Genomic DNA, 21,060 nt, shown 5'->3' with positions numbered 1-21,060 from the left:
AAATTGAATGTAATGAACTTTCGATGAACAGAAATGTAAGGAAGCTTTTTCGAAAAATATTGGTCCTTCGAGGAGACAAATATAAGGACAAAGAAACATTTATTAAAATCTACCTAAAGTTACATTTAAAATGTACAAAGGAAAATTCATCCACAGTCATGTTTTAGAATCCAAAGGGTTTGTGTATTTATTGTGAATGACTGATTAAGCGAAATAATTTTTGGTCCTTCGACAAGTAGAGAAGAATTGAATGTGGACTATAAATTAGATTGATTGTGCGAGTGTTATATCAAAGCGTATAAATGGAATTTAATGGACTTGTCATCTTCTTTGGTAAACAGAAATCTATTGAAACTTTAAAAAAAAAATTGGTCCTTCGGGCAGACAAATATAAGTGCAATAAGCCTTTTATTAAAATCTGCCTAGAATTATATTTAAAATGTGCAGAGGAAAAATTCATCCACAGTCATGTTTTAGAATTCAAAGGGTTTGTGTATTTATTGTGAATGATTGATTAAGCGAAGCAATTTTTTGGTCCTTCGACAACTAGAGAAAACAATTGAATGTGGACTATAAATTAGACCTTTAGTGTGATTGTTTGTGTCAGTGTTATGTCAAAGCTTAAATTATATAAAAGGAATTTAATTGACTTCATCTTCTTTGGTAAACAAAAATCTATTGAAATTTTTTCGATAAATAGTGGTCCTTCGGGGAGACAAATATAAGTGAAAGGAGCCATTTATTAAAATCTACCTAGAGTTATATTTAAAATATGCAGAGGAAAATTCATCCATAGTCGTTAAAAAAAATTGTGAATTTATTGTGAATGATTGATTAAGCGAAATAATTTTTGGTCCTTCGACAAGTAGGGAAAAAATTGAATGTGATAGTTTGCTTTTGTTATTTAATGTGTAATAAGTTTAAATATAAATATTTAGATAAATAAATATTGTGTTCGTTGTCATATGAAATTACCATGTGATTATTTGTGTTAGTGTTATGTTAAAGCGTAAATTTTATAAATGGAATTTAATGGACTTTTGGTAAACTGAAATGTATTAAAAATTTTTCGAAAATTATTGGTCCTTCGAGGAGACAAATATAAGGGCAAAAACCCATTTATTAAAATCTACCTAGAGTTACATTTAAAAAGTGCAGAGGAAAATTCATCCACAGTCATGTTTTAGAATCCAAAGGTTTGTGTATTTACTGTGTATGACTGATTAAGCGAAATAATTTTTGGTCCTTCGACAAGTAGAGAAGAATTGAATGTGGACTATAAATTAGATTGTTTGTGTCAGTGTTATGTCAAAGCTTAAATTATATAAAAGGAATTTAATGGACTTGTCATCTTCTTTGGTAAACAAAAATCTATTGAGACTTTTAAAAAAAAAAAAAATTGGTCCTTCATGCAAACAAATATAAGTGCAAGAAGCCATTTATTAAAATCTACCTAGAATTATATTTAAAATGTGCAGAGGAAAAATTCATCCACAGTCATGTTTTAGAATCCAAAGGGTTTGTTTATTTATTGTGAATGATTGATTGCGAAATAATTTTTGGTCCTTCAACAAGTAGAGAAAAAATTCAATGTGAACTATAAATTAGATTGATTGTGCGAGTGTTATATCAAGGCGTATAAATGGAATTTAATGGGCTTGTCATCTTCTTTGGTAAACAGAAATCTATTGAAACTTTTTCAAAACAAATTGGTCCTTTGGGCAGACAAATATAACTGCAATATGACATTTATTAAAATCTACCTAGAATTATATTTAAAATGTGCAGAGGAAAATTCATCCAAAGTCTATTTTTTAGACTCCAAAGGGTTTGTGTATTTATTGTGAATGATTGATTAAGCGAAATAATTTATGGTCCTTCGACAAGTAGAGAAAAAAATTGAATGTGGACTATAAATTAGATTGTTTGTGTTGGCCTTATGTCAAAGCTTAAATTATATAAAAATAATTTAATGGACTTGTCATCTTCTTTGGTAAACAAAAATCTATTGAAACTTTTTCGATAAATATTGGTCCTTCGAGGACACAAATATAAGTGCAAAACCCCATATAGTAAAATCTATCTAGAGTTACATTAAAAATATGCAGAAGAAAATTCATCCACAGTAATTTTTTGAAATCCAAAGGGTTTGTGTATTTATTGTGAATGATTGATTAAGCGAAGCAATTTTTTTGATCCTTCAACAAGTATAGAAAAAATTGAATGTGGACTATAAATTAGTTTGTTTGTGCGAGTGTTATATCAAAGCGTAAATTTTATAAATGGAATTTAATGGACTTGTCATCTTCCTTGGTAAACAAAAATCTATTGAAACTTTTTCCAAAAAATTTGGTCCTTTAGGCAGACAAATATAAGTGCAATAAGCCATTTATTAAAATCTACCTAGAGTTATATTTAATATGTGCAGAGGAAAATTAGTCCACAGTCATGTTTTAGAATCCAAAGGGTCTGTGTATATATTGTGAAGGATTGATTAAGCGAAATAATTTTTGGTCCTTCGACAAGTAGAGAAAAAATTGTATGTGGACTATAAACTAGATTGTTTGTGTCAGAGTTATGTCAAAGCTTAAACTATATAAAAGGAATTTAATGGACTTGTCATCTTCTTTGGTAAACAAAAATCTATTAAAACTTTTTCGAAAAATATTGGTCCTTCGGGCAGACAAATATAAGTGCAAATAGCCATTTATTAAAATCTACCTAGAATTATGTTTAAACTGTGAAGAGGAAAATTCATCCACAGTCATGTTTTAGAATCCAAAGGGTTTGTGTATATATTGTGAAGGATCGATTAAGCGAAATAATTTTTTTTAACACAAATCTATTGAAACTTTTTCGATACATATTGGTCCTTCGAGGAGGCAAAAATAAGCGCAAAAACCCGTAAACAGAAATCTATTGAAACCTTTTCGATAAATATTGGTCCTTCGAGGAGGCAAATATAAGTGCAAAACCCCATATATTAAAATCTACCTAGAGTTGCAATTAAAATGTGCAGAGGAAAATTCATCCATAGTCGTTTTTTTAGAAAACAAATTTGTAAACTTATTCTGAATGACTGATTAAGCGAAATAATTTTTGGTCCTTCGACAAATAGAGAAGAATTGAATGTGGACTATAAATAAGACCTTTAGTGTATTTTTTTACCTTCGGGGAGACAAATAAAATTACATTTATCCATTTTTTAAAATGAATCATGCGTAACATTTAAAATGAGCAGTGCAAAATTCATTCCTGGCCTTTTTAGAATAAAAAGAGTTTATGTATTTATTGTGAATGACCGATGAAAGAAAACAAAAACAATTTTTAGTTATTTATTTATTACAAGATTTACAATCATAATAAATTATGAAAATAAATATAAAAAAAACAATTAGGTGCTAACAACAAAGGTTTTTGACCTACAATGTTTAGTCATTCGATGAGTAGCGGAAAAATGAATATGGTTTAAAAATTGGTCCTTCGTCATACTTGTTTGACCTTGGAGGAAGTAAATATAAGCGAATGGATCCATTTATTACACCCCCTCCTGCGGTGGGGAGGGTATAAAAATAGAATTTGATTTCTAAATTAGCCCTTCGACGTATTTATTTGATTTTGGAGGATACAAATATACATGAGTGAACCCAGTTACTAGAATCAAAAATCTATCGATAAAAACGATATGTTAGGTGTTTGATCACTTCTGCACATCTTCTTGGCTGTGACAGAATTAAATGGTCAATAATATACTTTGGTTCTAGTTCATATAGAGATAAGAGAGATTCAAGGTGATTCTGAATCGATCGCCATCTATGGTATTTTATGGGGTCTAAAATCAATACCGTGATGAAATTCGGAGTCGATCTAGCGATGTCCGTCCTTCCGTCAGTTGAAATTACGTATTGCAACTGGGCCATATCGGACTATTTTTACGTATAGCCTCCATATAAACCGACCAAAAAATTTGGCTTGCGGAGCCTCTTAGAGAAGCAAATTTCGTCCGATCTGATTGAAATTTGGTAAGTGGTGTTAATATATGGCCTCTAACACCCGTCCAAAAGTTGGTCCATATCGGTCCATAATTATATATAGCTCCCATATAAACCGATCCCCAGATTTGACCTCCGGAGTCGCTTGGAGGACATCCATACGAAAATTGGTTCATATCCGTCCATAATTATATATAGCCACCATTTAAACCGATCCAAAGATTTTGCGTGTGGATCCTTTTGAATGAGCAAATTTCAACAGATCCAGTTGCAATTTTGTACGTGGTGCAGGTATATCTTGGTTAGGTTAGGTTATGTGGCAGCCCGATGTATCAGGCTCACTTAGACTATTCAGTCCATTGTGATACCACAGTGGTGAACTTCTCTCTTATCACTGAGTGCTGCCCGATTCCATGTTAAGCTCAATGACAAGGGACCTCCTTTTTATAGCCGAGTCCGAACGGCGTTCCACATTGCAGTGAAACCACTTAGAGAAGCTTTAAAACCCTCAGAAATGTCACCAGCATTACTGAGGTGGGATAATCCACCGCTGAAAAACTTTTTGGTGTTCGGTCGAAGCAGGAATCGAACCCACGACCTTGTGTATGCAAGGCGGGCATGCTAACCATTGCACCACGGTGGCTCCCGATGTTAAGAAGATTTAAGATACCTTGCCATCGACAAGTATTACCACAACCCAAGTAATTCGTTTGTGGAAGACAGTCTACGGAATCTTTGGCCTGGCCGAACTCACGGCCTTTTATACTTGTTTTGAATTAAATTTTTTTATATCTCGTTTTTTTCATAATTTTGGACAATTTTAACTTTGTTTCAAATAGGTTACAAACAGAGTAAGAATTAATAAAATGGTACAATCTATAAAAATATTGTCAAAAAAAAGAATGCTAAATCCATTTTAGAAAAATTGCAATTTTTTTAAATATTTGAAGTCAAACGTTTCAGACAAGCGTTAGAATGCATTAAAAATCAGAAAAAATAACTAATTATTTATTTGGTAATATTATACCAATTTTTTTTTTACTTCAAATTCAAAACACTGTCTTCGAATCACACCTTAAGAAGTAATGCAAATTCAGTGCAACGGCTGTTGAAGTGAAGGACATCCGTTCTATAAGTAGCCCATGTTAAATGCATCGCTTCTGCGCCAAGTTTGTACCACTTCCGGATCCAAAAAGAACATTATCACTACATTTTTGGCGACGCTTTTTTGCTGGAACGTTTTTCTTTATAGTTTTTTTAGTTCTATTATTCTAAACTCATACTTAACAATAAATTAACAACACAACACAATACAGCTAACATTCATAAATATCCATGATCCTGTTTAATCATATCGGCAGCTTTTTCGGCAATCATATATACCGGACTATTGGTATGACCGGCAACAAGTTTTGGCATAATACTGGCATCCACTACACGCAGGTTGTTAATACCATAAACCTGTAGTCGAGGATTGACCACTGCATTCCTATCCGATTTGGGGCCCATTTTTGCTGTACCCGACTGATGATATATGGTCAAGGTAAAGTGCCGGGCAAAACATTCCAAATAGTCACGAGAAGTAAGATCACTATATTGACTACACCCTGGTATAGGACGATCTAAGAGTTGTACATTAGACTTCTGCATACGAGGGGATTTCATTAGTTCGATGGCTTTTTGTAGACCTTGTACGGTAATATCCATGTCATAGGGATCGGAAAAATAATTTGGATATATCAAAGGATGTTTATGGGGATCCTTATTACGTAGGAGGATACGACCCCTGCTACGCGGCTGCAACATCATGACGAAGATTAAGAAAACATTTTGATTAGTCCTCAGTATATCGGCATAGAGATCATTGAAAATGTCCTGCCTTATTCCGAAAGCGGGTAGGGTGGCAGGATTTGTATGAATACCACCGGATACCATGAATAATTCAATATTAGGCCAAGGATTTGAATCGTCTTCATTTTCAACATCGTGAAAGGATAAAGCCTCTACTCCACCAGTAATCGAAAGTTTGCTATTGCCAGTTTGTAACTTGAGAAATTCACTTACTGAAAAAAAATCTTCTAGTTTATTTATAGTGGAGTTGGTGAGAAAGCTTAAGGGCGGGCCTATGTGGTCTTGCAAGTTAAAGCCAACCGCCAGATCGGCCAAGGTTTCGATACCAACTTCACGCAAATGTTTGGCCGGACCTACGCCAGATAACATTAATAGTTGAGGGGTGTTAATGGCTCCAGCCGAACTGATCACTTCTAGGCGGGCCCGAACCTCAAATGTCTGACCCTGAGACTCGAACAATACACCATAGGCTGTTTTGGTTTCGTGATCTATTAATATTTTGATTACAAAGGCATGTTTGCGTATATGAAGATTGGGCCGTCGGCCCTTAATGGGATATAGATAGGCACGATTAGAGCTCCAACGCAATGTTCCATCCGTGTGTGATTGAACAAAAGATGCACACTTTTGGCTACGGCCATTATAATCACATTTGCCCACACCCTTTTCCCAACCAGTGGCTATAAACTGCTCAGCCACTATGGAATGAGCTTGGGTATATGAGACTTTCACAGGACCATTATGGCCAACAAATTCATCATCGGCATCGGGTATGTGGGAACTTTCAAATTTCTTGAAATATGGCAAAACCTCCTCGAAACTCCATCCCTCATTGCCCATGTCAGACCAGGTATCATAATCACGATGATTTCCTCTGGTATGGACCATAAAATTAAGAACTGACGAGCCTCCCATTACCTTGCCACGTGGAAAATTGCAACGATGGTTCTCCAAACCAAGGCAATAGTTTTTCGAGGGTTGTGTTTTATAGTCCCAGTTAACTGTGTCCAAAACTTGTAGGAAGTGGGCATTAACGGGAATATCCATCCTAAAGGTTTCGGGACCACCTGCTTCCAGGAGTAAAACTTTCCAATTTGGATTTTCAGATAATCGAGCAGCCAAAGCACAGCCTGCAGTTCCAGCACCCACAACAATGAAGTCATACTCTATTAAGAGCCTGACATTATCATCCAAACTCTCGAGTTGGCTTTGAGCATTTCGCTGTTGCAGTAAAGATAAGCCAAAGGATAAAATGTTATTAGTTTGTTGACAATGGACTTGATTCCTTAACAGCACAAGAAATGTGAAGAGTTGCCATATGGTTTTACTTTGAATTTTCATTTAGCAAAAATTGCAATTGAAAAATGCTAATCCTCTGTTATTGATGGCACACAAAATACTAAAGCCAGAAATTTTATGGTTTTAGTTTCAATTTTCATTTAGTGGAAATTGAAAAACTTGAATCCTCTTTTATTGATGGCACCCACAATACTGAAGCCAGAAAGCTTCAGATGCATCAGAAGTTCATATGGACAATTGTAAATTCATGCAAATTTTGTATAAAAACGTGTAAAGAGTTTCATAATTAATTGGCCATGTAATAAGTGTGCCTGTTTGAGTCAAGTGAATGTACCAAATTTTAATTTGAGGAAAGTGTATTGCATCTCGAAAAACAAACAAACCTGTGACAAAAGTTCAGTGATCGTATATCGAAGGCTTTAATGGGGAATAACTACCTGACTTTAGAACAAGATTTGGAAACGAGTTTTATTTTTTTTAATACTTGGTTTGGATATTATCTAATATCAAATCGTAAACGATCACTTTATGTGACAGCATTTAATCTGGTTGATAAGTTTCGAGAATATGAGTTCTGGAAAACAGATAAAAAAATTTTGTCAAAATTTTATTTCTATAGAAAATTTTGTCAAAATTTTATTTCTATAGAAAATTTTGCCAACATTTTATTTCTGTGGAAAATTTTGACAAAATTTTATTTTTATAGAAAATTTTATCAAAATTTTATTTTTATAGAAAATTTTGTCAAAATTTTATTTCCATAAAAAAGTTTGCCAAAATTTTATTGCTATTACAAATTTTGTCAAAATTTTATTTCTATTACAAATTTTGTCAAAATTTTGTTTCTATAGACAATTGCCAACATTTTATTTCCATAGAAAATTTATCAAAATTGTATTTTTATAGAAAATTTTGCCATAATTTTATTTCCATAGAAAATTTTGTCAAAATTTTATTTCTATAGAAAATTTTGTCAAAATGTTATGTCGAAAGAAAAAAAATTTTCAAAATTTCATTTCTACAGAAAATTTTGTAAAAAAATTATTTCTATACAAACATTTGTCAATATTTTATTTCTGTGGAAAATTTTGTCAAAATTTTATTTCTATAGAAAATTTTGTCAAAATTTTATTTCTATAGAAAATTTTGTCAACATTTTATTTCTATATAAACTTTTTTTAACATTTTATTTCTGTGGAAAATTTTTTCAAAATTTTATTTCTATTGAAACTTTTGTCAACATTTTGTCAAAATTTTATTTCTGTAGAAAATTTTAGTTCTATACAAACTTTTGTCAATATTTTATTTTTATTAAAAATTTTGTAAAAATTGTATTTCAATAGAAAATTTTATTTCCATAGAAAATTTTGTCAAAATTTTATTTCGAAAAAAATTGTCAAAATTATTTATTTCTATAGAAAATTTTGTCAAAATTTTATTTCTATAGAAAATTTTGTCAAAATTTTATTTTTATAGAAAATGTTGTAAAGGTTTTATTTCCATAGAAAATTTTGTCAAAATTTTATTTCTATACAAAATTGTGTCAAAATTTTATTTTTATAGAAAATTGTGTCAAAATTGTATTTCTATAGAAAATTTTATTTCTTTAACAAATTTTGTCAAAATTTTATTTCTATAGAAAATTTTGTCAAAATTTTATTTCTATACAAACTTTTGTCAACAATTTATTTCTGTGGAAAATTTTTTCAAAATTTTATTTCCATAGAACATTTTTTCAAAATTTTATTTCTATAGAAAAGTTTGTCAAAATTTTATTTCTATAGAAAATTTTGTCAAAATTTTATTTCTATACAAACTTTTGTCAAAATTTTATTTCTATTGAAAATTTTGTCAAAATTTTATTTTTATAGAAAATTTGGTCAAAAGTTTATTTCTATAGAAAATTTTGTCAAAATTTTATTTTTATAAAAAATGTTTTCAAAGTTTTATTTCCATAGAAAATTTTGTTTTTATTTCTATAAAAAATTTTGTTTCTATAGATAAGTTTGTCAAAATTTTATTTCTATAGAAAAGTTTGTCAAAATTTTATTTCTATAGAAAATTTTGTCAAAATTTTATTTCTATAGAAAATTTTGTCAAAATTTTATTTCAATAGAAAATTTTGTCAAAATTTTATTTCTATAGAAAATTTTGTCAAAATTTTATTTCTATGGAAAATTTTGTCAAAATTTTATTTCTATAGAAAATTTTGTCAACATTTTATTTCTGTGGAAAATTTTGACAAAATTTTATTGCTATTACAAATTTTGTCAAAATTTTATTTCTATAGAAAATTGCCAACATTTTATTTCTATAGAAAATTTATCAAAATTGTATTTTTATAGAAAATTTTGTCATAATTTTATTTCCATAGAAATGTTTGTCAAAATTTTATTTCTATAGAAAATTTTGTCAAAATGTTACTTCGAAAGAAAAAAAATTTTAAAAATTTTGTGAAAAAAATTATTTCTATACAAACATTTGTCAATATTTTATTTCTGTGGAAAATTTTGTCAAAATTTTATTTCTATAGAAAATTTTGTCAAAATTTTATTTCTATAGAAAATTTTGTCAAAATTTTATTTCTATAGAAAATTTTGTCAACATTTTATTTCTATAGAAACTTTTTTCAACATTTTATTTCTGTGGAAAATTTTTTCAAAATTTTATTTCTATTGAAACTTTTGTCAACATTTTGTCAAAATTTTATTTCTGTAGAAAATTTTAGTTCTATACAAACTTTTGTCAATATTTTATTTTTATTAAAAATTTTGTAAAAATTTTATTTCCATAGAAAATTTTATTTCCATAGAAAATTTTGTCAAAATTTTATTTCGAAAAAAATTGTCAAAATTATTTCTATAGAAAATTTTGTCAAAATTTTATTTCTATAGAAAATTTTGTCAAAATTTTATTTTTATAGAAAATGTTGTAAAGGTTTTATTTCCATAGAAAATTTTGTCAAAATTTTATTTCTATACAAAATTGTGTCAAAATTTTATTTTTATAGAAAATTGTGTCAAAATTGTATTTCTATAGAAAATTTTATTTCTTTAGCAAATTTTGTCAAAATTTTATTTCTATAGAAAATTTTGTCAAAATTTTATTTCTATACAAACTTTTGTCAACATTTTATTTCTGTGCAAAATTTTTTCAAAATTTTATTTCCATAGAACATTTTTTCAAAATTTTATTTCTATAGAAAAGTTTGTCAAAATTTTATTTCTATAGGAAATTTTGTCAAAATTTTATTTCTATACAAACTTTTGTCAAAATTTTATTTCTATTGAAAATTTTGTCAAAATGTTATTTTTATAGAAAATTTGGTCAAAAGTTTATTTCTATAGAAAATTTTGTCAAAATTTTATTTTTATAAAAAATGTTTTCAAAGTTTTATTTCCATAGAAAATTTTGTTTTTATTTCTATAAAAAATTTTGTTTCTATAGATAAGTTTGTCAAAATTTTATTTCTATAGAAAAGTTTGTCAAAATTTTATTTCTATAGAAAAGTTTGTCAAAATTTTATTTCTATAGAAAATTTTGTCAAAATTTTATTTCTATAGAAAATTTTGTCAAAATTTTATTTCTATAGAAAATTTTGTCAAAATTTTATTTTTATAGAAAATTTTGTCAAAATTTTATTTTTGTAGAAATTTTTGTCAAAATTTTATTTTTATAAAAAACGTTTTCAAGGTTTTATTTCCATAGAAAATTTTGTCAAAATTTTATTTCTATAGAAAATTTTGTCAAAATTTTATTTCTATACAAACTTTTGTAAAAATGTTATTTCCATAGAAAATTTTGTCAAAATTTTATTTCCATTGAAAATGTATACAATTTTTCTTTTTATAAATTTGTCAAAATTTTATTTCCATAGAAAATTTTTTCAAAATTTTATTTCCATAGAAAATTTTGTCAAAATTTTATTTCTTTAGAAAATTTTGTCAAAATCGTATTATTATAGAAAATTTTGTCAAAATTTTATTTCCATAGAAAATTAATCAAAATTTTATTTTTATAGCAAATTTAGTTAAAATTTTATTTCTATAGAAAATTTTGTCAAAATTTTATTTCTATAGAAAAGTTTGTCAAAATTTTCTTTCCATAGAAAATTAATCAAAATTTTATTTTTATAGCAAATTTAGTTAAAATTTTATTTCTATAGAAAATTTTGTCAAAATTTTATTTCTATAGAAAAGTTTGTCAAAATTTTCTTTCTATAGAAAATTTTGTCAAAATTTTATTTCTATACAAGCTTTTGTCAAGATTTTATTTCTATGGAAAATTTTGTAAAAATTTTATTTCCATAGAAAATTTTGTCAAAATTTTATTTCCATAGAAAATGTATCAACATTTTATTTTTATAGAAAAATGTGTCAACATTTTATTTTCATAGAAAATTTTGTCAAAATTTTATTTCTATGGAAAATTTTGTCAAAATGTTATTTCCATAGAAAATTAATCAAAATTTTATTTTTATAGAAAATTTGGTTAAAATTTTATTTCTATAGAAAATTTTGTCAAAATGTAACATGGTGCTCTTGAAACATGTTTGAGGTGCAATATGGCAGTCGGGTCACAGGAACATGCCATGGTACTGTAAAGCATAAGTTACATGCAAGGCATGTAACTACTATAAAAAACTTTAAACCAACGATTAAATCCTGAACATATGAACAACATACTTATTTTTGTCCGTGTATATATCGGCAAATACAAAGAAGTTTCAGCGGTGGTTATATTTCCTATCTAAAATTCAACAGCTGGATCTATTAAAACCTCATAAACGTGATAGTTATCAATGAGATTTTTTGTTTGTCCTAACCTGTTTAACAAAAAAAAAAAAAAAACACTTTCACTTATTTCGGCTAAATACTAAAGTAAAAAGCAAAAATGTAATTTCTATTATATTCAGTGTTGCCAGTTGTTTTCTAGATCCTAGCCCCCAAATCAGGACGTTTTCGTCCCTCCATAAAGATATCAAATCTGAACAGAAATTCCCTTCATTAAATTTTTGACTCTATGGAACAAATAAAACAAAAAATCATGTATACTCATTGACATTTAAATTTACGAGCTAGAATAAGATATAAAAAGACGTATTCTTATCCAAAGCTCCAATTCAACCGGTTTTCTTTCTTTAAATTAGATTTAGTCTGCTTAAAAATATCAGTGATTGGGTCTTCAGCTGCTTTTGACACTTCAGTTAAAGGAAAGAGTTCGTAACGCCGAAAAAATTTTTCAAAGAACCCCCTACAAAATTCCCAAAAATGAAGGCCTCATCTCATTCACGGAAAACAACCATGGTTGCCTCGGTTGGAATTCTACCAAAAATTATAGATTTTTATTTTTTGGTAGATTGGTAGAATTCTTGATGTTTTGATAGATTTTGCAAAGAGGTACTTCATAAATGTTCCAAATATAGCTTTAGTTGATAGTGCTTAAAATTTTTTTTATTTGTTGTATTATCTAAAGAAATAAAATTTTGACAAAATTTTCTATAAAAATAAAATTTTGAAAAAATTTTCTATAGAAATAAAATTTTGACAAAATTTTCTATAGAAATAAAATTTTGACAAAATTTTCTATAGAAATAAAATTTCGACAAAATTTTCTATAAAAATAAATTTATGACAGAATTTTCTATAGAAATAAAATTTTCACAAAAATAAAATTTTGATCAAATTTTCTATAGAAATAACATTTTGACAAAATTTATATGAAAATAAAATTTGGATCAAATTTTCTATAGAAATAAGATTTTGACAAAATTTATATGGAAATAAAATTTTGACAAACTTTTCTCTAGAAATAAAATTTTGACAAAATTATCTATAGAAATAAAATTTAGACAAAATTTTCTATAAAAATAAAATTTTGAAAAAATTTTCTATAAAAATAATATTTTGAAAAAATTTTCTATAGAAATAAAATTTTGAAAAAATTTTCTATAGAAATAAAATTTTGAAAAAATTTTCTATAGAAATAAAATTTTGACAAAATTTTCTATAGAAATAAAATTTTGAAAAAAATTTCTTTAGAAATAAAATTTTGAAAAAAATTTCTATAGAAATAAAATTTTGACAAAATTTTCTATAGAAATTTTCTATGCAAATAAAATTTTGACAAAATTTTCTATAGAAATAAAATTTTGACAAAATTTTCTATAGAAATAAAATTTCGACAAAATTTTCTATAAAAATAAATTAATGCAGAATTTTCTATAGAAATAAAATTTTCACAAAAATAAAATTTTGATCAAATTTTCTATAGAAATAACATTTTGACAAAATTTATATGAAAATAAAATTTGGATCAAATTTTCTATAGAAATAAGATTTTGACAAAATTTATATGGAAATAAAATTTTGACAAACTTTTCTCTAGAAATAAAATTTTGACAAAATTATCTATAGAAATAAAATTTTGACAAAATTTCCTATAATAATAAAATTTTGAAAAAATTTTCTATAAAAATAATATTTTGAAAAAATTTTCTATAGAAATAAAATTTTGAAAAAATTTTCTATAGAAATAAAATTTTGACAAAATTTTCTATAGAAATAAAATTTTGAAAAATTTTTTAAAATTTTGAAAAAAATTTCTAAAGAAATAAAATTTTGACAAAATTTTCTATAGTAATAAAATTTTGACAAAATTTTCTATAGAAATAAAATTTTCACAAAAATAAAATTTTGGAAATAAAATTTGGACGAAATTTTCTATGTAAATAAAATTTTGACAAAATTTTCTATAGAAATAAAATTTTGACAAAATTTTCTATAGTAATAAAATTTTGACAAAATTTTCTATAGAAATAAAATTTTCACAAAAATAAAATTTTGACCAAATTTTCTATAGAAATAAAAGTTTGACAAAATTTTCTATGAAAATAAAATTTTGACAAAATTTTCTATAGAAATAAAATTTTGACACAATTTTCTGCAGAAATAAAATTTTGACAAAAATTTGCTATAGAAATAAAGTTTTGAAAAAATTTTCTATAGAAATAAAATTTTAACAAAATTTTCTATAGAAATAAAATTCTGACAAAATTTTCTATAAAAAGAAAATTTTGACAAAATTTTCTGTAGAAATAAAATTTTGGCAAAATTTTCTATAGAAATAAAATTTGGACAAAATTTTCTATAGAAATAAAATTTTGACGAATTTTTTTTTTATCGAAATAAAGTTTTAATGAAATTTTCTATGGAAATAACATTTTGACGAAATTTTCTATGGAAATAAAATTTTGACAAAATTTTCTATAGAAATAAAATTTTGACAAAATTTTCTATAGAAATAAAATTTTGACGAAATTTTTTTTATAGAAATAAAGTTTTAATGAAATTTTCTATGGAAATAAAATTTTGACGAAATTTTCTATGGAAATACAATTTTGACAAAATTTTCTATAGAAATAAAATTTTGACAAAATTTTCTATAGAAATAAAATTTTGACAAAATTTTCTATAAAATAAAATTTTGACAAAATTTTCTTTTTGACAAAATTTTCTCTAGAAATAAAATTTTGACAATATTTTCTATAGACATAAATTTTAACGTTTTCTATAGAAATAAAATTTTCTATAGACGTAAAATTTGGCACATTTGCTATAGAAATGAAATTTTTAAAACATTTGTTATAGAAATAAAATTTTGACAAAATTTTCTATTGAAATAAAATTTCGACACAATTTTCCATAGAAATAAAATTTTGACAAAATTTTCTATAGAAATAAAATTTTGAAAAAAAGTTTTTATAGAAATAAAGTTTCGACACAATTTTCCATAGAAATAAAATTTTGAAAACAAGTTTTTATAGAAATAAAATTTTGACAAAATTTTCTATAGAAATAAAATTTAAAAAAAAAAAGTTTTTATAGAAATAAAATTTTGACAAAATTTTCTATAGAAATAAAATTTTGAGAAAATTTTGACATAAGATCTCGGTGAATGAAGTGTTTAAGTGAAGGTTTAAGATTTTCCTAATAGGCCTTTAGGCTCTAAGATCTTAATGGAGAAACTGTAGACCTAAAGACTACAATCAAGAAATAGCAAGTCCAATACAACGAACACTTTTGATTGAAAAATCATTGCCTTGAGGAACAACTCCATTGAATTTATGAAAGTCACATAACCTATAACAATTCCCCTAATACCAATTTATTAAGTATAGGGGTACTCTAAATCGCATTTATTCCAAATTAAGAAAATAGAAAGCAAAACTAGATTTCCAAGAGATGCAAAATATGCATCTCTCGTACTAAAAAAAAGCTGAAATTTCATTTTATCAAAAACAGTTGAGATTGGCACGCGGTTCTAAGTAGAACATTCACGATCGGTAAATAGAGACAATGGAAAATTGGTATTATTTGCTCTCAACACTCCTGATGTGTTGCGGTCCATGGCCCTCTGTATCAGGCCAAAATTCAAATACTGGATTTCTTGGAGTTCTCTTGGAATTTGCCCAATTGGGTGAAGCTACCTATAACCTAGAGGCAATGGATAATAATGTCAAGCTTCTCAAGGAATATGATTTCATAATAGTTGGTGCTGGAACAGCCGGTTGTACATTGGCTGCCCGTCTATCGGAAAATCCAAATTGGAAAATTTTACTTCTCGAGGCTGGTGGACCGGAATCTTTGCTCATGGATGTTCCGGCAGTGGCACAAATGTTAAAACTAAATCGTGATATCAATTGGTCGTATTCCACAGAACCTTCGGATAACTTCTGTTTGGGTGTTAAGAGCAGGCGTTGTTTATTCCCCCGAGGCAAAGTAATGGGTGGATCATCAGTGTTGAATGCCATGATGTATACAAGAGGAAATCGCCGTGATTATGACAATTGGGCCCAACTGGGTAATGACGGTTGGAGCTATAATGAGGTGAAACGGTATTTTAAAAAACTGGAAGGTTCTCTGATACCAGATGCTGAAGAGGAATTTGTTGGCCGTAAGGGCCCAGTAAAGATCACTTATCCCCCAAGAAGATCAGAAGTTGCTAAAGCCTTTATTGAGGCTGGCCAAGAGGATGGTCTAAGCATTTGTGATTATAATGGCAAGAAGCAAACATGTATTTCATATCTACAAAGTACTACCCATGGAGGTTATCGTTGGAGTGCCAATCGTGCTTATCTTTACCCCATTAAGGGCAAGCGCCCAAATTTACATATAAAGAAACATTCCTTGGTAACACGAATCCTTATAGATCCGCGGACAAAAACAGCCTATGGGGTGGTATTTGAAGCAAATGGACAATCTTTTGAAGTCCACGCTCGCATGGAAGTGATTTCTTCAGGCGGGGCCATTAATACACCACAGCTTTTGATGCTATCCGGTATAGGACCAGCCAAACATTTACGAGAGTTGGGTATTAAACCATTGGCTGATTTAGCAGTTGGATTTAATCTACAAGACCACATAGCACCAGTCCTAACCTTTTTGACCAATGCTACAACCCTGCAGATCCAACAATTCTTCGATGTTACAGAGCTGCTCTCGCTTCATACTCAAAATAGTACACTCTCGGTGCCCGATGGTATAGAAGGCATAGCTTTCTATGATCTAGATCATCCCTCTGACCCCGATGGTTGGCCTGACATGGAACTTTTTATGATCACCGGAGGTTTGGATACCAATCCTGGTACAGTTCGCGCTCTTGGTATTCGCGACGATCTCTATCATTTATTCTACGATGATATATTGGACGATGGTATCAATAAATTTCTAATATTTCCTATGATTCTACAACCTCGTAGTAGGGGTCGAATTATGTTACGTAGCAAAGATCCCCGTGACCATCCTCTAATCTATCCGAATTATTTTCATGATCCATATGACATGAATATCATTGTGAGAGGTTTACAAAAATCTTTGAATTTAATGAAACATCCAGCTATGCGTAAAATAAATGCCCACATTTTGGATAAAACCATACCAGCATGTCGTAAATATGGTGATATCGAATCCCCTGAATATTTGCAATGTTATGCCCGTCATTTTACCTTTACCATTTATCATCAATCGTGTACGGCAAAAATGGGTCCTAAATGGGATAGAGAAGCCGTGGTGGATCCCCGACTTCGGGTCTATGGCATTGAGAAATTGCGGGTAGTGGATGCTAGTATTATGCCCAAACTTGTTGCCGGACATCCCAATGGTCCGGTCTATATGATTGCTGAAAAAGCTGCCGATATGATTAAACAGGATTATGGTTATCTATAAGTGGGTGAAGTGAACTGTGGAATTTAAGTTTACCATTATAGTATTTTTTATGAATGTGTTAAGTTCGATGTCAAAAACAAGGCTGTGGTGTGGAGTCGAGCCAATTTTGCTCGACGCCAACTCCGACTCCAGCATTTTTCATCAGCTCGTCTCCGACTCCGACTCCGGAGTCGACTCCGGGTAATATAACTAAATCTCATTTTAATACCACTAATTTGTAGTTCTATTGTGGGGGTACCGTAAGTGGATCGATATAAAGTATCGTCTTTATTTATGTGTGCAAAAAAAGGTCTTAATTTCACTCTATATTTCAATTAAACTCTATATTTCAAATTTAGGGCAATGTTTAATAAATAAAATAATGCTATAAATACCCATCATAATATGAGAAGATACCAACAGTATATGTATTTGTGGACCAAAATTATTGATACTATCTTAAATCCTTTAAATTTGTCGCGAGCTATATAAAGGTTTATATTCCCGTATGCATGATTCAGATTCAAGAATCGATTTAGACAAAATTGTATATACTTCTACAAAATCTATGTACTTTAAATTTAAATTTAACGTTATGGGACGTAAGACAATTTTAACAAAAAATAAAAATGCAAGGAAAGTCTAAAGTCGGGCGGGCCGATTATAATATACTCTGCACAACTTTGTATTTAGATCTACATTTTGATAAAATCTCAAATCAGACTTCTACAAAATCTCGGGCAATATTTGGGAAATATTTATAATTGTTTAGACAATTTCGCAAAAATGCATTTATGATTCATTCATTGAAAAATTTGAGTCATTTCTACAAGTTTGGAAAAAATTTTGTCTAGTAAATAAAATTTTGCAAAATTTTCTACAGAAACAAAAATTTGACTAAATTTTCTATAGAAATAAAATTTTGGCAAAATTTTTTATAGAAATCAAATTTTGATCAAATATATAGAAATAAAATTTTGAATAAAATTTTTATAGAAATAAAATTTGGCAAACATATTTATAAGAATAAAAGTTTGAAAAAGTTATCAATAGAAATACAATTAAAAAAAATGTGTAGCAAACAAAATTTTTTTTTATTTTAACATATTCTATAGAAACAAAATTTTGACTAAATTTTCTATAGAAATAAAATTTTGACTAAATTTTATATAGAAAAAAATATTTCTATAGTAATAAAATTTCGAACACATTTTTTATAGCAGTGAGCATCAGTAAGAAAAAAAAATTTGAGAAAATTTGCTTTAGAAATAAAATTTGACAAATTTTTCTTATAGAAATAAAATTTTAAAAAAATTATCAATAAAAATAAAATTTTAGAAAAAATTTTGTGTAGTAAATAAAATTCTGCAAAATATTCTACAGAAACAAAGTTTTGACTAAATTTTCTATAGAAATTAAATTTTGACAAAATTTTCTAATAAAAAACCTATTGCTATAAAATTTTGGCAAAATTTTCTATAGAAATAAAATTTTGACTTAAATTTTTATAGAAATAAAATATCAATAGAAATAAAATTAAAAAAAAAAAATTGTGTAAAAACAAATAAATGCAACATTTTCTATAGAAATAAAATTTTACAAAATATTCTATAGAAGCAAAATTTTGACTCAATTTTCTATAGAAATAAAATTTTGACAAAATTTTCTATAGAAAAAAATATTTCTATAGTAAAAAAATTTTGAATAAATTTTTTATAGAAATAAAATTTTGACAAAATTTGCTATAGAAATAAAATTTTGACAAAATTTTGAACAAATTTTCTGTCAATATTCCACATATGTATATGGCCTTAAAATAAAATTTAAAAAAAAAATAATTTCGGGTATTAAAATGGATCGATCCAGCCCATCTGCTGGTCAACATCTAAAGCCGTAATTGGAAGTTGATTTTCATTTACAATCATGCTGTACATTGATCGAATGAATAACGCAATGGAAACTAATTTGCGTAAAAACTTGCTTAGTTACAAAAATGTGAAGTGTTTTAAAAAATTTGGTTTAGCCGGAGTCGGAGTCGAGCAAAATTTTTACGACTCCGACTCCGACTCCAGCAAAATCTTCAGACTCCGACTCCAAGACTCCGACTCCGACTCCGACTCCGGCTCCACAGCCCTGGTGAAAACCAAAGAAAATAAACATTATTCACATTTTATATATTTTTTCTAACTGGTTTCAAAATTTCTTAATTAATAATTTTGTTTTTAATATGACACTAAGGTGTTATTAAAAAAAAACAAGTGCATGCGGCCAAAAGTTCGGCCGAGTCGAATTTTAAATACCCAATACCATTGAACCCATTCAAGAATTTTGTTTTGAAAATATCACCTAGTGCGCCGAAAAAAATTCCATAGCTAAACTAATCCTAAATATAACTTATTTTGATTGAAAATTTTGTCAAAATTTTATTTCTATAGATTTTGTCAAGATTTTTTTTCTATACAAACATTTTATTTCTATAGAAAATATTATCAAAATTTTATTTCTATAGAAAATTTTGTCAAAATTTTATTCCTATAGAAAATTTTGTCAAAATTTTATTTCTATAGAAAATTTTGTCAAAATTTTATTTCTATAGAAAATTTTGTCAAAATTTTACTTCTATAGAAAATTTTGTCAAAATTTTATTTCTATAGGAAATCTTGTAAAAATTTTATTTCTATAGAATATTTTTTCAAAATTTTATTTCTATACAAAAATTTGTCAAAATTTATTTCTATAGAAAACGTTGTCTAAACCTTATTCCTGAAAATTTTGCTTCTATACAGAAGTTTGTCAAAATTTTATTTTTATACAAAAAATTGTCAAAATGTATTTTTTCTATAGAAAATGTTGTCTAAACCTTATTCCTATAGAACATTTTGTCAGAATTTTATTTCTATTGAAAATTTTGTTAAAATTTTATTTCTATAGAAAATTTAGCCAAAATTTTATTTCTATAGAAAATTTTGTCAAAATTTTATTTCTATAGAAAATTTTGTCAAAATTTTATTTCTATAGAATATTTTATCAAAATTTTATTTCTATAAAAAATTTTTTCAAAATTTTACTTCTATAGAAAATTTTGTCACAATTTTATTTCTATACAAAAATTTGTCCAAATTTTATTTCTATAGGAAATGTTGTCTAAACCTTATTCCTGTAGAAAATGTTGTCAAAATTTTATTTCATTCGTTTTGTTTGTTATTGTTGGCTTCTCTTCAATCGTTATTGTTGTTTTTGATCTCAGCTTAAAGCCATGCATTGACTAAACTATAAGTGTAGCTTAACCAACAGAGGAAAAGTATGCTTGTCAAATTTATTTGGGCAAAGCCCTATAGACTGCAAGATGGTTGGATGTACAGCTGTTTCGGAATTACCACATTCCTCATCAGCATCCTCTACTTGCAGCAAAACTATCAACCAATTATCAGAATAAATTCGGGTAATTCACTCAACCCAAAGTGAAATACACTTGAACCTTCCGAAAAAGGGTTTAATAGTCGGCTACAAGTAGACGATGCTGATGAGGAATGTGGTAATTCCGAAACAGCTGTACATCCAACCATCTTGCAGTCTATAGGGCTTTGCCCAAATAAATTTGACAAGCATACTTTTCCTCTGTTGGTTAAGCTACACTTGTAGTTTAGTCAATGCATGGCCTTAAGCTGAGATCAAAAACAACAATAATAATAAAATTTTATTTCTATAGAAAA

At 27.5% G+C, this 21,060-nt stretch overlaps 2 protein-coding genes across 2 annotated transcripts; one reads left to right on the top strand and one right to left on the bottom strand.

Moving 5' to 3' along the window:
* Positions 1-5,230: 5,230 nt before the first annotated feature.
* LOC142228871 (glucose dehydrogenase [FAD, quinone]-like) lies at positions 5,231-7,221 on the bottom strand. Its single transcript, XM_075299407.1, has one exon. The coding sequence runs from the start codon at positions 7,182-7,184 to the stop codon at positions 5,316-5,318; it is 1,869 nt and encodes a 622-aa protein (XP_075155522.1). The 5' UTR covers positions 7,185-7,221; the 3' UTR covers positions 5,231-5,315.
* Positions 7,222-15,436: 8,215 nt separating this feature from the next.
* On the top strand, positions 15,437-17,390 carry LOC142228872 (glucose dehydrogenase [FAD, quinone]-like). The gene has a single exon (XM_075299408.1). The coding sequence runs from the start codon at positions 15,500-15,502 to the stop codon at positions 17,366-17,368; it is 1,869 nt and encodes a 622-aa protein (XP_075155523.1). The 5' UTR covers positions 15,437-15,499; the 3' UTR covers positions 17,369-17,390.
* The last annotated feature ends 3,670 nt before the right edge of the window (positions 17,391-21,060 follow it).

Source organism: Haematobia irritans, chromosome 3, assembly GCF_050003625.1.
Source record: "Haematobia irritans isolate KBUSLIRL chromosome 3, ASM5000362v1, whole genome shotgun sequence".
NCBI classification, from domain to species: Eukaryota; Metazoa; Arthropoda; class Insecta; order Diptera; family Muscidae; genus Haematobia; species Haematobia irritans.
The sequence above is the reverse complement of the archived record's forward strand: the minus strand, read 5'-3'. Positions and strand labels throughout refer to the sequence as shown.